General features: G+C 46.5%; 1 protein-coding gene across 1 annotated transcript in view; it reads right to left on the reverse strand.

Moving 5' to 3' along the window:
• LOC311127942 (CD276 antigen-like) overlaps window positions 1-13,234 on the reverse strand; it is a 69,877-nt gene that overhangs the window by 39,442 nt on the left and 17,201 nt on the right. The window contains exons 3-4 of the mRNA XM_084159842.1: window positions 10,000-10,350; window positions 7,703-7,999 (exon numbers count right to left, since the gene is read on the reverse strand). Coding sequence (XP_084015968.1) covers window positions 7,703-7,999; window positions 10,000-10,350 — 648 coding nt within the window. The remainder of the gene's footprint in view (window positions 1-7,702; window positions 8,000-9,999; window positions 10,351-13,234) is intronic.

The raw sequence follows: 13,234 nt of genomic DNA on the forward strand, positions 1-13,234 counted from the left end.
AGTCAGAGACAAAGACAGGCATGGCTAAAGAGACCAGCCAGGCCAGCAGGAAGGAGATGTTAATGTGACCTGAAGGAGATCTCAGCCCTCACAGCTTCCCTCTATCCACACCAGTCACATTAGGCTATGTCAAAGATGGCTGCCATATTCTAATCAATGCTTTCATCACAAATGTAGGAGCATAATATTTGGTTTCAAGAGTTAAAGGGCTGTGATGACACTGTCCCTGCAGATGAAGGCAGATGACTCAGACTGACTGCAGTACTAAATGCACAAACTAAATGTTGAGTCAGGTTGAGTCATTTCAGTCACATTTACAGACAGTAAACAAACTATTTTGAGTGGTTTAAGTCCATGCTGCAGGGAGGTAAGTAAGAAGAGTCCTGGGCCAGTAACACCATGCTTAACTTTAATTAATTTCACACTTTGTAATCAATTACTGGTCTCTAGAGCTATCAGTGAGGCGAGCTACCTTTTCCAGGAACGGGCCCAAGTCTCTCAGCGCCTCCTAATTGAAAAGACATTACACCACTAGACAATACTCTTTGTGTATGGGCGGCTATTGATTTGGACTGTTTCAAGGCACCAGAACAAAGCGATTTACGGAGGTTGCAAACATCTTTTGCGGGACAACAATGCATGGTCTTATCTGGTGTAGAGTTTAAGCATCAAATAAATGGATATGAATAATTAAATGACCAGGCCTTTGAATGTATGCCCGACCGTTTTCTCTGGGCTATTCTCTGCCCAATGTCTCTCAAAAGGCTGCAGCTAATATGATTTGAAATCGTAAAGCAGAGATTGACGCCAAGCCTCCAGAAACCAATTCCTCTTACAGGATATAACAGCAACTGTATGGAATGTACACTCCAAGCCCCTTGGCTGAACCCCACTGATAGTCAGTCTCCCCTCACTGTGACTCTGGGAGGCAAAATAAAAAATGAGCCTGATCAATGACAAAATAGGGCTTTTTCCCTTTTACTGCAGCCATCAATATAAATAATGTCCTGAAAAAGAAACAAAGCAGGAGAGGAGTGCAGGACTTAAAGACAGGTTCCCTTCAGGCTCTGGGTAAGCATAAAGATGTCACAGTACTCCACAGCGTGGAAATGAGAGGAGAGGACGTGCCCGATGCCATGTCATGGTGGCCTGGGACTGGGCCTGTGGACACTAGGCCTTATAGAGTCATGTACTGGCTATGGCTCCCCTGTGGTGAGGTGATGGACAGGACAGGACCACACAGCAGGCCCGAGCCCACACACACACCCACACCGACGACCAGACCGCCACTCACAATAGAGAAGGTCAGGTCGCAACGCTCCAACATTGTATTTTCAACTGCAGAAATACAATACATTTTGACATTCAGCCATAGCAAAGACCTTTTATGCCAAAAGGAGACAGTGAAGATGACAACAGTGAACAGGAACAGGAAGGCATAAATCCACAACACAATGAGAGGGAGCTCATTTTATCTCTGTGATTGTTGAGATGCTATAAGAGCAATGCAGTGAGCAGGAACAGGCCCGGGCCTAATCCCTCATTCAACCCAACAATCCCTCAGAGCGGCAAATGGCAAGACTGAGAGCATGCCAAATAATACTGTGAAGCCATAATACAGGGATAAAATGTCCCCAAGGCAAGGGAGGGAGGGAGAATATTCAAACAACTCAACACCTCAACATGCCAGTGACAGGAGCAAGTGGCCCCAGTTCATAATCCTGAGAGGAAATAATGTGTTTACAAAGACTGGGTCCTGAATTTATTTTTAAATTGCTCCCTCCATTACTCCATCTCTCTATTTGGCTGTTGTTGTGCTATGGGGTCGTGATAAGACAGTGTAAGACAGTGTGTATTCAGGGAGGGAAGGAGGTAAAGATAGAGAGAGGGTGAGAGAGAGAGAGAGAGAGAGAGAGAGAGAGAGAGAGAGAGAGAGAGAGAGAGAGGACCTGTTTGTGCACTTGGACAGTAATTAATACAGTGTTCCATCAGGGGAACTGCCTGCTCGCTGCTCTGCTGACAACGGATTCATTTATACTGCTGTTTTCCTCCTTTTCCAAAGGCTTCATTAATTGCATTTAAATTAGGCCTGTAAAAAAGTTGAATAGAGAACAAGGAGTAATACAGTGTTTTGTTTTTAGCTTTCTTTCTTTCGCATACTTGTTTTTTTAAGCTTGCGTAAGCTTGGCGAGCAGTGCACTGGCAGGTACCAATTTAGACGGCAACATTTGTCAGGAACAAGCCCCCAGAACAGATAATAACACAGTTAGGGAAAAAGGGAAGAGGCTAGCACAAATGTAATGAAGGAAAAACACAGCAAAGCTTTATGCTGTCTGCTGCAAATGGAATGGCTGTGCTAGGACTGCCCATTAGCACCTTTGTGACTCTGTCTCTTCTGACTATTAAGAGTAATGTTGGAGTGTGCATGGGGCTATTGAGGCGTGGATGTGAGTGTGAAAGGGAGCGAGATGTAAAGTGTGTGTTTGTGTGTTTGAGAGATAGGAAGAGAGAGAAACAGGGATAGAGAGAGAAAGTGAAAGAGAGAGAAACAGGGAGAGAGAAACAGTGTGTGAGAGAGAGGGGGGAGGGAGAGATATAGATACAGTTGAAGTCGGAAGTTTACATACACTAAGGTTTGAGTCATTAAAACTTGTTTTTCAATCACTCCACAAATGTATTGTTAACTAACTATAGTTTTGGCAAGTCGGTTAGGACATCTACTTTGTGCATGACACAAGTAATTTTTCCAACAATTGTTTACAGACAGATTATTTAACTTATAATTCACTGTATCACAATTCCAGTGGGTCAGAAGTTTACATACACTAAGTTGACTGTGCCTTTAAACAGCTTGGAAAATTCCAGAAAATGATGTCATGGCTTTAGAAGCTTCTGATAGGCTAATTGACATAATTTGAGTCAATTGGAGGTGTACCTGTGGATGTATTTCAAGGCCTACCTTCAAACTCAGTGCCTCTTTGCTTGACATCATGGGCAAATCAAAAGAAATCAGCCAAGACCTCAGAAAAAAAATGGTAGACCTCCACAAGTCTGATTCATCCTTGGGAGCAATTTCCAAACGCCTGAAGGTACCACGTTCATCTGTACAAACAATAGTACGCAAGTATAAACATCATGGGACCACGCAGCAGTCATACCGCTCAGGAAGGAGACGCGTCTCTTAGAGATGAACGTACTTTGGTGCGAAAAGTGCAAATCAATCCCAGAACAACATGATACCGGTACAAAAGTATCTATATCCACAGTAAAACTGGTGCACTTCACAAAATAGATGGCATCATGAGGAAGGAAAATTATGAAGCAACATCTCAAGACATCAGTCAGGAAGTTAAAGCTTGGTCGCAAATGGGTCTTCCAAATGGACAATGACCCAAGGCATACTTCCAAAGGTGTGGCAAAATGGCTTAAAGACAACAAAGTCAAGGTATTGGAGTGCCCATCACAAAACCCTGACCTCAATCCTATAGAAATTTTGTGGGCAGAACTGAAAAAGCGTGTGCGAGCAAGGAGGCCTACAAACCTGACTCAGTTAAACCAGCTCTGTCAGGAGGAATGGGCCAAAATTCACCCAACGTATTGTGGGAAGCTTGTGGAAGGCTACCCAAAATGTTTGACCCAAGTAAAACAATGTAAAGGCAATGCTACCAAATACTAATTGAGTGTATGTAAACTTCTGACCCACAGGGAATGTGATGAAAGAAATAAAAGCTGGAATAAATAATTCTCTCTACTATTATTCTGACATTTCACATTCTTAAAATAAAGTGGTGATCCTAACTGACCTAAGACGGGGAATTTTTACTAGGATTAAATGTCAGGAATTGTGAAAAACTGAGCTTAAATGTATTTGGCTAAGGTGTATGTAAACTTCCGACTTCAACTGTAGATAGGGAGAGGCTGAGAGAGAGAGAAACATGAAGAGCGAGAGAGAAACATGGAGAGAGAGCAAGAGCGTGAGAGAAACATGGAGAGCGAGAGAGATATGTAATTCTGGTGGAGAGTTGGTCCTTTCGGAGCAGGTGATAAGGCCTCCCATGAAGTTGATGGAGCTGGGCAATCCTCTGGAGCAGAGCTCAGCAGCACAGCTTGTCTCCCTCCCTTCATCCATTTACATTTTAGTCATTTAGCAGACGCTCTTATGCAGAGCAACTTACAGTAAGTGCATTCATCTTAAGATAGCTAGATGGGACAACCACATATCTCAATCATAGTAAGTACATTTTTTCTCAATAAAGTAGCTATCAGCAAAGTCTGAGCTAGTAGGGGAAAAAACTCAAGTGAGAGTGTTAGTCCCTCCCTTCCTCCCTGTCAGTGACTCCATCTCCCTGCCTGCCTGTCAGGCCCTGGTGCCACGGCTCTGAGATTAGCAAACACTCTCTGCTCTCGTCTCCATCTCACTCTCTGTCATCAACCCAACCCTCTCCTCTCTATCTCGATCTTATCCTGCTGCTGGGAGCTGCAAGTGCTGTGCCAGCAGTGGAGCCGGGCAGAGAGACAATGGTGCTCTCATCCACTGACCAGAGAGACAGAGCGCCTGGGGAGTGACAGGCCTAAAGCCCCCAACGCCATCACAGCCATACTGCCATCTCTCAGCTCCCACAGTAGGGATCCATATCTAAAGCTCTGCGTTCTGCCAGCAATGGTAAAAATGATATTAGACAGACAGAGAGTCCATAAAGCTCAAAGGGCATTATTCTTTTTTGAGGATAGCAAAGTGGCCGAGCGGGTGGGCAGGGAGGGGGGAGGGGGAGCAGATGTGGGATTTAGTCTGTCTGAGACTGAGCTGCTCAAACTGCCACTGCTGCTTTCAGCCAGCAGGATGGTAGTATAGCAGGGCAGGCTGGGGAGGAAGAGGAGGCTGAGGAGGCTGAGGAGGGAGGCAGCCTGCCAGCCTGCCAGGGTTCATACAAGGACTGCTGCAGCTGCTGCCTCTTGTGTCGTCCATGGACGCTGGATGCCAGGCATCTCTTTGTGTCTGTTCCAAGTGGGATCCTACTGTACCCTGCTGCTACATCCATCAATATCCTCCTACCAACACACATTGTAGTCTCTCTCGAACCAACACATGATACGGTCAGTCAGGGCTCAAGCGGGACATGACCTCTTCTAACCTGCACTGAGATAGTTCAGTTGTATATGGCAGTATTGTGTATGTAGTATTTAGTCAGGCAGGTGTTGTGTCATGGGGAGGTACTACTATTGACAGTGGTGCTAATGATGATGGCATGGTTCACAAGCATAACTTCTTAACCCATACCGTTTCAACACATGGCTTCACACGCACCCCACACACCGTTTCATGCAGTTAGGGGTTCATTTTCTCCTAATTAACCTTGTCAAACTATTTCTTTTCCCAGGGGGAGAGTTGTATTACTATTGTAATTTTTCAATCAGAGATTGAGGAAAGTGTGAAATTTTAATGTGCTTGTTCTCTCTCCCCACTCTCTCTCCCTCTCTCCTTCTCTTCCTCCCTCCCTCCCTTCCTCTCTCTCTCTCTCCTATTGGGGAATAGTCCATTTGGAATCTTAAGCAGATTTCACCCCTCCCTATAATAGGATTCTCAGCCTGCCTCAGTCTGGTGTGCGGTGGGCGCAGCGCTGTGATTATCCAGTATATTTACTATATAAACTCTGCTCGGCACACACTCCGGAAGAGTTCTTCTAGGTCAAAATTAATTACAGAGGTTGTTAAGCATACAGCATCTGTTGTAAACAAATGCAAATACATTTTCATATCAAACAAGCCCCTTGTATCCCGGCACACAAAAATAAATCTGCCACTTGTTTACTAACAAGTTAGGTCATCATCAAGCTGTGCTGGTTAGAGTAAGATAAATTAATATTCTCCAACTAGCCCCAGAGCGCTCAGATCACGGCCACTCCATGGCTTTAATCAACAGCTTCGCAGCTTTGTCTCTGGGTTTGCTCCATCCTTTCTCTCTTTTTCTCTCTCTCTCTCCAGCTCATCCATCCCAGCTCTTTCTTTTTGGCTGGGCTATTCTCTTTCATAGGTTGACTGTGTTATTCTCCATAGCCTAGCCTGATATTTCTCTAGGATGGCTTCAGAGCGTGGGTAATTCCTTTATTTCCACTGAGCTGAACAGATCACTTTTTGTTATCAGCAGGTTTCTGCGCTCGGCACAAACTGGCTCTCTGTTGAGAACAAACACTAGTCTAACAGAACAGGTGCTCTGCTGGGTTCGGGGAGGATGGGGAGGAACTCTTCCTTGACACACTGACTGAAGAAGATCACAACCATACTCTCAATCCTTTCATACTGCTTCAGATAATCAGTCCTATGTACAGTTCCTCCTCTGCTCTGTCAGCATTCACCTCTATCTTCTCCATCACCTCTATAGATCTGGACCACTGAAATAACTCTATGATCTGAACCAGTTCGCCGCCTGAGGCAACATCTAGAATACCTTAGACAGGTACCTAATCAGCCTTACGTTCTCTCTCAACAGATAGCATATAAGCATATCAATTTCCATTACTAAAACTACAAGGTGCAATAGTCTCTAGTAGTTACACTATTCTAAAGTCTACTGCAACATGTAAACAGTATTCCTACTATGGGCTTAACAGCAACACTTGTTTACTCTAGGGTTGGTGGCCTTCATGTCATGTCTCTTCCTACTGTGGATTTAGCAACATTGTAATACCCCAGAGGCCTTGTCATGACTGTAGAGTGTGGAGCTGTGGAAAGGCCACCAGGCTCAGGGCCCTGCCGGCCCCAGCATGGAAACAGCAGTTATTTCCCAGCCCAGTGGAGCAGCACTCACTGACCTGACACACACAACACACCGACAAACATACACACGACACACATACTCGCTGACCTGGGCGTAGGGTGACCCCCCCCCCTCCCCAGCTTTGCTCCAGCCCAGAGAGCAGGTCCCGGCCAACTCTTCTTATTTATGAGCCATTTCACACAGCACTGCTCCCATTAGAGAGCCAGCCTTGGCTCGTCAGACACACACTCCCTAACCACTCCACACGCTAAACATTACGTACACCAGTAAGGCATCCAGGGTACAGGGGGTCAGGGACTGGGGAAGGGACAGAGCAGACCCCAGGGCCACCACCCACACATCCCAGGAAGGGATTACACCACTCACCCAAAAAGAGCAATGTAAACATATTGATCCACATCCTGGTCGGCAGACATTGGCTGTAGCTTCAGCTGAGTGGCAGGCTTGAGCTAGGAGTCTGCTCTGCAGGCTGTACAGCTGCTGCACTACCATTACTTCCATTTAGCTCTAATATTATATCCTTTATCACCTTCTAGCATTACCAAATGTCAGATGAATAGTTATTTTAGTTTCATGGGAATCATCTGGGAAATAATTACCCACTGATCTGTTTTAATGATATGCGGAAACTGATGGTTAGGCTTATTAGAGCATAATTGAACATTATTTTCCCTTCAGTTCTGTGGAGCTCTGAACAGCTAGCTGAATATTCAAGGCATAACATTTGACTGACGGATTGATTTACAAATGCATACAATACTTTAATAGACAGCCGTGCTCCTGTGTGACTGAAAACAAGATTATCCTGAACTGGCAACATTAAAACACTGTGGGAAGTCTCTGAATGTTAGCTTGTTGTTTACTTTCCAGAAAAATGGAGGCTAGGGCCTTTGTCAGAGAAGACAGAGAGCAATGGGACACACACACCTGTGATGGTGACGGAGGCGTGGCCGTCCTCGCCCAATAGTGGGTTGGTCAGTCTGCAGCTGTAAGTGCTATTGGGCTCCAGGGTGACAGTCAGGACACTGCGCATGCTGAACAGCCCCTCCTCATTGGCCACCAGGGAGGTGGTGACATTGTCCGTCAGGTTGTGCCCGCCCCCGTCCTGCCACAGTACGTCAGCCTCAGGGTAGCCACCGTACGCCACGCAGGTCAGCGCCACCTCATCACCCGGCCGCAGGTTGGAGTCCGGCTCCAGGGTCACCAGGGGCTTGGAGTAGGGGGCTGAGGGGGGAGAGAGGAGGGGAGAAGAACAGACACAGAGTTTTAGCCAAGTCACCAGAAGCTTGGCGTAGGGGGCTGAAGGGGGGGGGGAGCAAAGACATACAGAGTTTTAGCCAGATTATCAGCAGTGAGGGACACCCAGGGAACTGTTTAATATGATTCCCATTAAATTGTTAATTACATTTAGGGAGCTTAGCATAACATCGAGCTTAAGATCCCAGAGACATCATCTGCAGCATCTCCTGGTGCTCCTCTCGGTCATCCTTCTTCTCCTCCCTGGAGAGAGCCACGGCTCTGAGCCAAGCCGCCCCACAATACCACACAACCACCACAGCCTGACCCGGCCCGGAAGGGGGGCCTGGGGGAAATAGGCACGGCGGCGAGAATTTGGGACTGCTGTGCTCTGTTCAGGGGTTTGGCAGGAGGGGGCGGGTGTTGAGGAGGTGAGGGGGGTGAATGCTCAGCCTGGGATTAATTCACGGCTCTCCAATCCCCTGAGCTAAAACACAACCAGAGGCGCAGCGGGCAGAGAGAGGAGGCTGTATTCCCTGAGCCAATCATATTACAGCAAACAATGGGGAGGGGAGGGAGGGAGAGGAAGGAGATTAAATAACTTCATGCGAGTTGCCTTTTGAAAAGTGGACTCTCTCTCGCTCTCTCAGCACTAAGACGGAATGTCAGCCTGCCACTAACCTCCCTGGCTATCCATTTGACTGACAGGCAGATTTCCACAGAGACCCGTCATTTTCTCAGAGCACTGTTGGAAGGGAGCTCTATGATGTTAACTGTAAATGCCAGCTAAAAATAATACATCTATAAATCGAATGCATGAAAAGGGGCCAATTTGTCACTGTTTTTCTTTTTTTCCTCTACCCAGACTAGCCAGCCAAGAGGAAAACTGTCAAACATTAACGCTGTTTAATGCACATACATCCATAGAGAGGAAAGGACCAATTTAACAACAAAACATGGAAAGTAGTGGTGATGGAGGGAGGGAGGGAGGAGTTCACCAACACTGTGTGTGAAGCCATAAAGAATAATTATAAATAAAAGTGCACTCAGCTGTGATGACGGTCCTCTGATGGAACAACTACCTTCATCACCGAGTTGTTAGTAACAATCAATCTTGGCAGGAACTAATAATCAAAGCCAGTGATTGACCACAACCAGAGGACCACAATCAGGAAGTATCGACCAAACATGTTATGGAGCATCCCTGATGGAACCAAGTGTTTTATGACCAATTTCTGTGCTGTGTTAGGCATCGATCCTAAAGGTCTCACATGATTATCAAAGAAGGGCCGGTGATGTGTGTGATCTACCCCTTTCTTGCAGTCAAATGACGAAATACCTCTAGTGGCCTCATGGGTGGAATGTTATTAATATTTTTCATAATTTCATAATTAATAAACATGGATTTTTAAAAAACACTGAATATCTGGTGTTTCTATGTCAAACGGTTTTGTTATAATTCAGTCTTCTGTGATGTATATAAAGTGTCATATTGGGATGCTAACTCAAAATTGAATACATTTCAACTCTATATCTAACATGGTACAGGTGTCTTAAAAAAAAAAAAAACATAACCATGAGTGTGAGGTGTATACTTTTGTTTCAAAGTACATTTATTTAAGACTACCAAGAAACACTCTATGTGACCCTCATTTAGCCCACTGCAGTAAAAGGTTTAAGAGGGGACTCTACTTCCTGTATGTGAAGCCCTTGAGGAACTCCTTCTCAACCATACTGGAGGAGGCGGTCCAAGGTCCCCATCCTCTGACCTTCTTCTTCAATATGTTTTGAGACAGACAGGAAAAGAGAATGGAGGATTTGAGGATTCGAGGAAAGACGTATCGAGAAAGAGGCCGGGAGACGTGGTAGCTACAGGCCAAGCCTTGGTCCAGCTTTCCCAGTCTGAGGTCGTTATTGTAAAACTTCAAAGAGAATGTGTTCTCAATGACTTACCTGGTTAAATAAAGGTAATAAATGAACAGACTCACCTGCCACCTGGAGCAGTAAGGCTGCACTACCGTAGGTCTCCACCCTGACGAAGCAGGTGTAGCTACCCTCGTCGGCCACCCGGACCCCCCTCAGGAGGAGCGAGGCGTTGCCCGCGCCCAGCTGGGAGGGGTACAGGCTGGTGCGGTTGGCGTAGCGCTCTCCCTGGTCTGCCAGCTGGTCCTGGCTGGCCCAGTAGCTGTGCACGCTGCGCTTTGTGTCCGTCAGCTGCCAGAAGACACTGAGGTCAGACAGGTTGAAGGGAGAGGCGTGGCTGAAGGAACAGTTGAGGGTGGTGTCCATGCCGTACAGCGCCACCACTGGCAGCTCTGGGACCTGTACTTCAAGGACAGCTAGATAGGAGAGAGAGCGAGTATGTCAATAACAGCAAACATAGACATGTGTGTTTAGCCATGTAGTGGAGAGAGATGTCTAAATAAGCTTTGGGGGGATGAATGAACTGCAATAAAGATGTAGCTCCTAAATATCCACTTGGAGGCAGTGGTGAGTTAATAATGTAGATAGTGGTCTGTCTGGTGAGAAAGAACACTCTCCATCTCTCTCCAGAGTGTAGTGTCTCCCTCAACACAACACTGGACTAAGCTGCTCAATGGTGAGTATGATTTGTTTTGTTTTAAAGCGGAAACCCTCCTTAAGGCATCTGATCTCCACACTGCTTGTCTAGACTCTCCTCTCCTCTCCTCTCCTCTCCTCTCCTCTCTACAGCCATGAGCAGGCTCTGCATAATCACTCTGGCTTAGTAGCCATCTCAGACACCACAGAGAGAGGAGGCAGGCTACAGCTAAACCATTCTCAATTTATTCCTGTCTCCACTTCTACAGGTCTGGTTATGTGATGAACATCAGGACAGAAAAAGCCAATCTAACCCCTGGAATCCCCCTGAATCTAGTGTGATGCATCCTAAACTAGACTGCTGCTATTTTTTATGAGAATCTCTTCTGTACTCTTGTCTTTCAGATTTAACAACAATCACACACTTTTGCATGAAATAGTTGTGATTGAGGTGTAACAATTGATTTCCCCATTATCAACAAACAACACTTTCATCCGAGTGCAATCCGTGGATGAGGATGCTCAGTCAAGGCAAAGATATTTTGGTAGACACATAGCCAAACCTCACAGGAGAGAGACCCCACATTCACCAATATCCCCCTGCTCATCTGCAGGCCTACTGCCACCTGCTGGATCCTCACGTAACTACAGGCCAGAGGAAAACTGGGCAAAACACATCCAAAAATACACCATCCACCACATCCAGAAAACCATGGAAACAGAAGAACAACAAGCCCAGTAACTAACAATCACAAGTATGTCATTCTAGGTGATGCACTACAATTCCTCCCAACCCATGTCGTGAAAATCACAAAGCAGATTTTTTATTTACTGACATCAAAACAGCTGCTAGTAATGTTTTCTATAGCCCCATAATGTGACTACACTTCCTCTGCCCACAGCACAGTCGACAATCCAATCCAGTAATCATGGCATAACATTACAGTAGCAGGGTTTATTGTACAGCCAAGGAGGACCGAGCACGCCCCCATTCTCATCGACAAGGCTGTAGTGGAGCAGGTTGAGAGCTTCAAGTTCATTGGTGTCCAGATCACCAACAAACTATCATGGTCCAAACACACCAAGGCAGTCGTGAAGAGGGCATGGGTCCTCAGATCCTCAAAAGGTTATACAGCTGCACCATCGAGAGCATCCTGACTGGTTGCGTCACCACCTGGTATGGCAACTGCTCTGCCTCCGACCACAAGGCACTACAGAGGGTAGTGCGTACGGCCCAGTACATCACTGGGGCCAAGCTTCATGCCATCCAGGACCTCTATACCAGGCAGTGTCAGAGGAAGGCCCTAAAAATTGTCAAAGACTCCAGCCACCCTAGTCATAGACTGTTCTCTCTGCTACCGCACGGCAAGCGGTACCGGAGCGCCAAGTCTAGGTCCAAAAGGCTTCTTAACAGCTTCTACGCCCAAGCCATAAGACTCCTGAACAGCTAATCAAATGGCTACCCGGACTATTTGCATTGTCACCCCCCACCCCCTCTTTTACGCTGCTGCTACTCTCTGTTTATTATCTATGCATAGTCACTTTACCTCTACCCACATGTACATATTACCTCAATTACCTGGACTAACCTGTGCCCCGCACATTGACTCTGTACCGGTACCCCCTGTATATAGCCTCGCTACTGTTATTTTACTGCTGCTCTTTAATATACTTTTTTTGTAGATTCGTTTTTTTTACTTAACACTTATTTTTCTTAAAACTGCATTGTTGGTTACGGGCTTGTAAGTAAGCATTTCACTGTAAGGTCTACACCTGTTGTATTCGGCGCATGTGACAAATACAATTCGATTTGATTTGATTTGTAGGGCTGTATGGCTGTCTACCAGACTAACGTTCTAGTAATTTGTGTGCGTGTGTGTTTTTGTAGTGCTTTCTGGGTAATGAATAGGCAACAGGCACTTTGGTAGGACTGGAGTGTAAGTGACGGCCCACACAGAGGCATGCACACAGAGCAGGGAGGAGACACAGCAATTAGATCACTCCCAGAGCAGACCGGAATGACTCACTCCAATGGGTTCACAGAGGAGGAGAGAGGAGGGAGAGAGAGGTGAGAGGGGGGGGGAGAGAAGCGAGAGGGGGAGGTAGGGGGAGAGAATGGGAGAGGGGAGAGGAGAGGGGGAAGAGAGGGCAGAGTGGGCAGAGAGGGGGAAAATGATGGAAGAGAGGGGAGAGGAAGGAGAGCGAGAGGGCAGCTTTGAGCGTGCACTTAAAGATAATATCAGGAAACAAGCCAGGAGGGGAGAGCACTGCAGCCCATCGCTAATCCCCTAACTCAGACCATGGCCCATGTCAGGGAAGAGATAGCTACTCATCCTTCTCTCCTTCCTTCCATCTCTCTCTCCCTCCTTCTCTAACCAGTGACCCCTGACCCCTCTTGGTGCCGGTCTGGTGAGGGTGCAGCAGGACATTTTTGCAGCATGTTAACACACTGACAGACATACACAGACAGACTGAGAGCAGGAATAGAGCACAGCGTTTCACACCCACTTCACTGCACCCAGAGGGGAGGGGCAGTTAGCTCTGACGTCATGGAAACTGTAAGTGAGCATCTGATGTCCTATTCCTTCAGAGGTGAAACACGGGGGCGGGCAAACTGGTATTGTTGCTGCTTTTAATTGCTAGATATCTCCAACAAACACACCA

The sequence above is a fragment of the Coregonus lavaretus genome, assembly GCF_964263955.1.
Source record: "Coregonus lavaretus genome assembly, chromosome: 4".
Lineage (NCBI taxonomy): Eukaryota > Metazoa > Chordata > Actinopteri > Salmoniformes > Salmonidae > Coregonus > Coregonus lavaretus.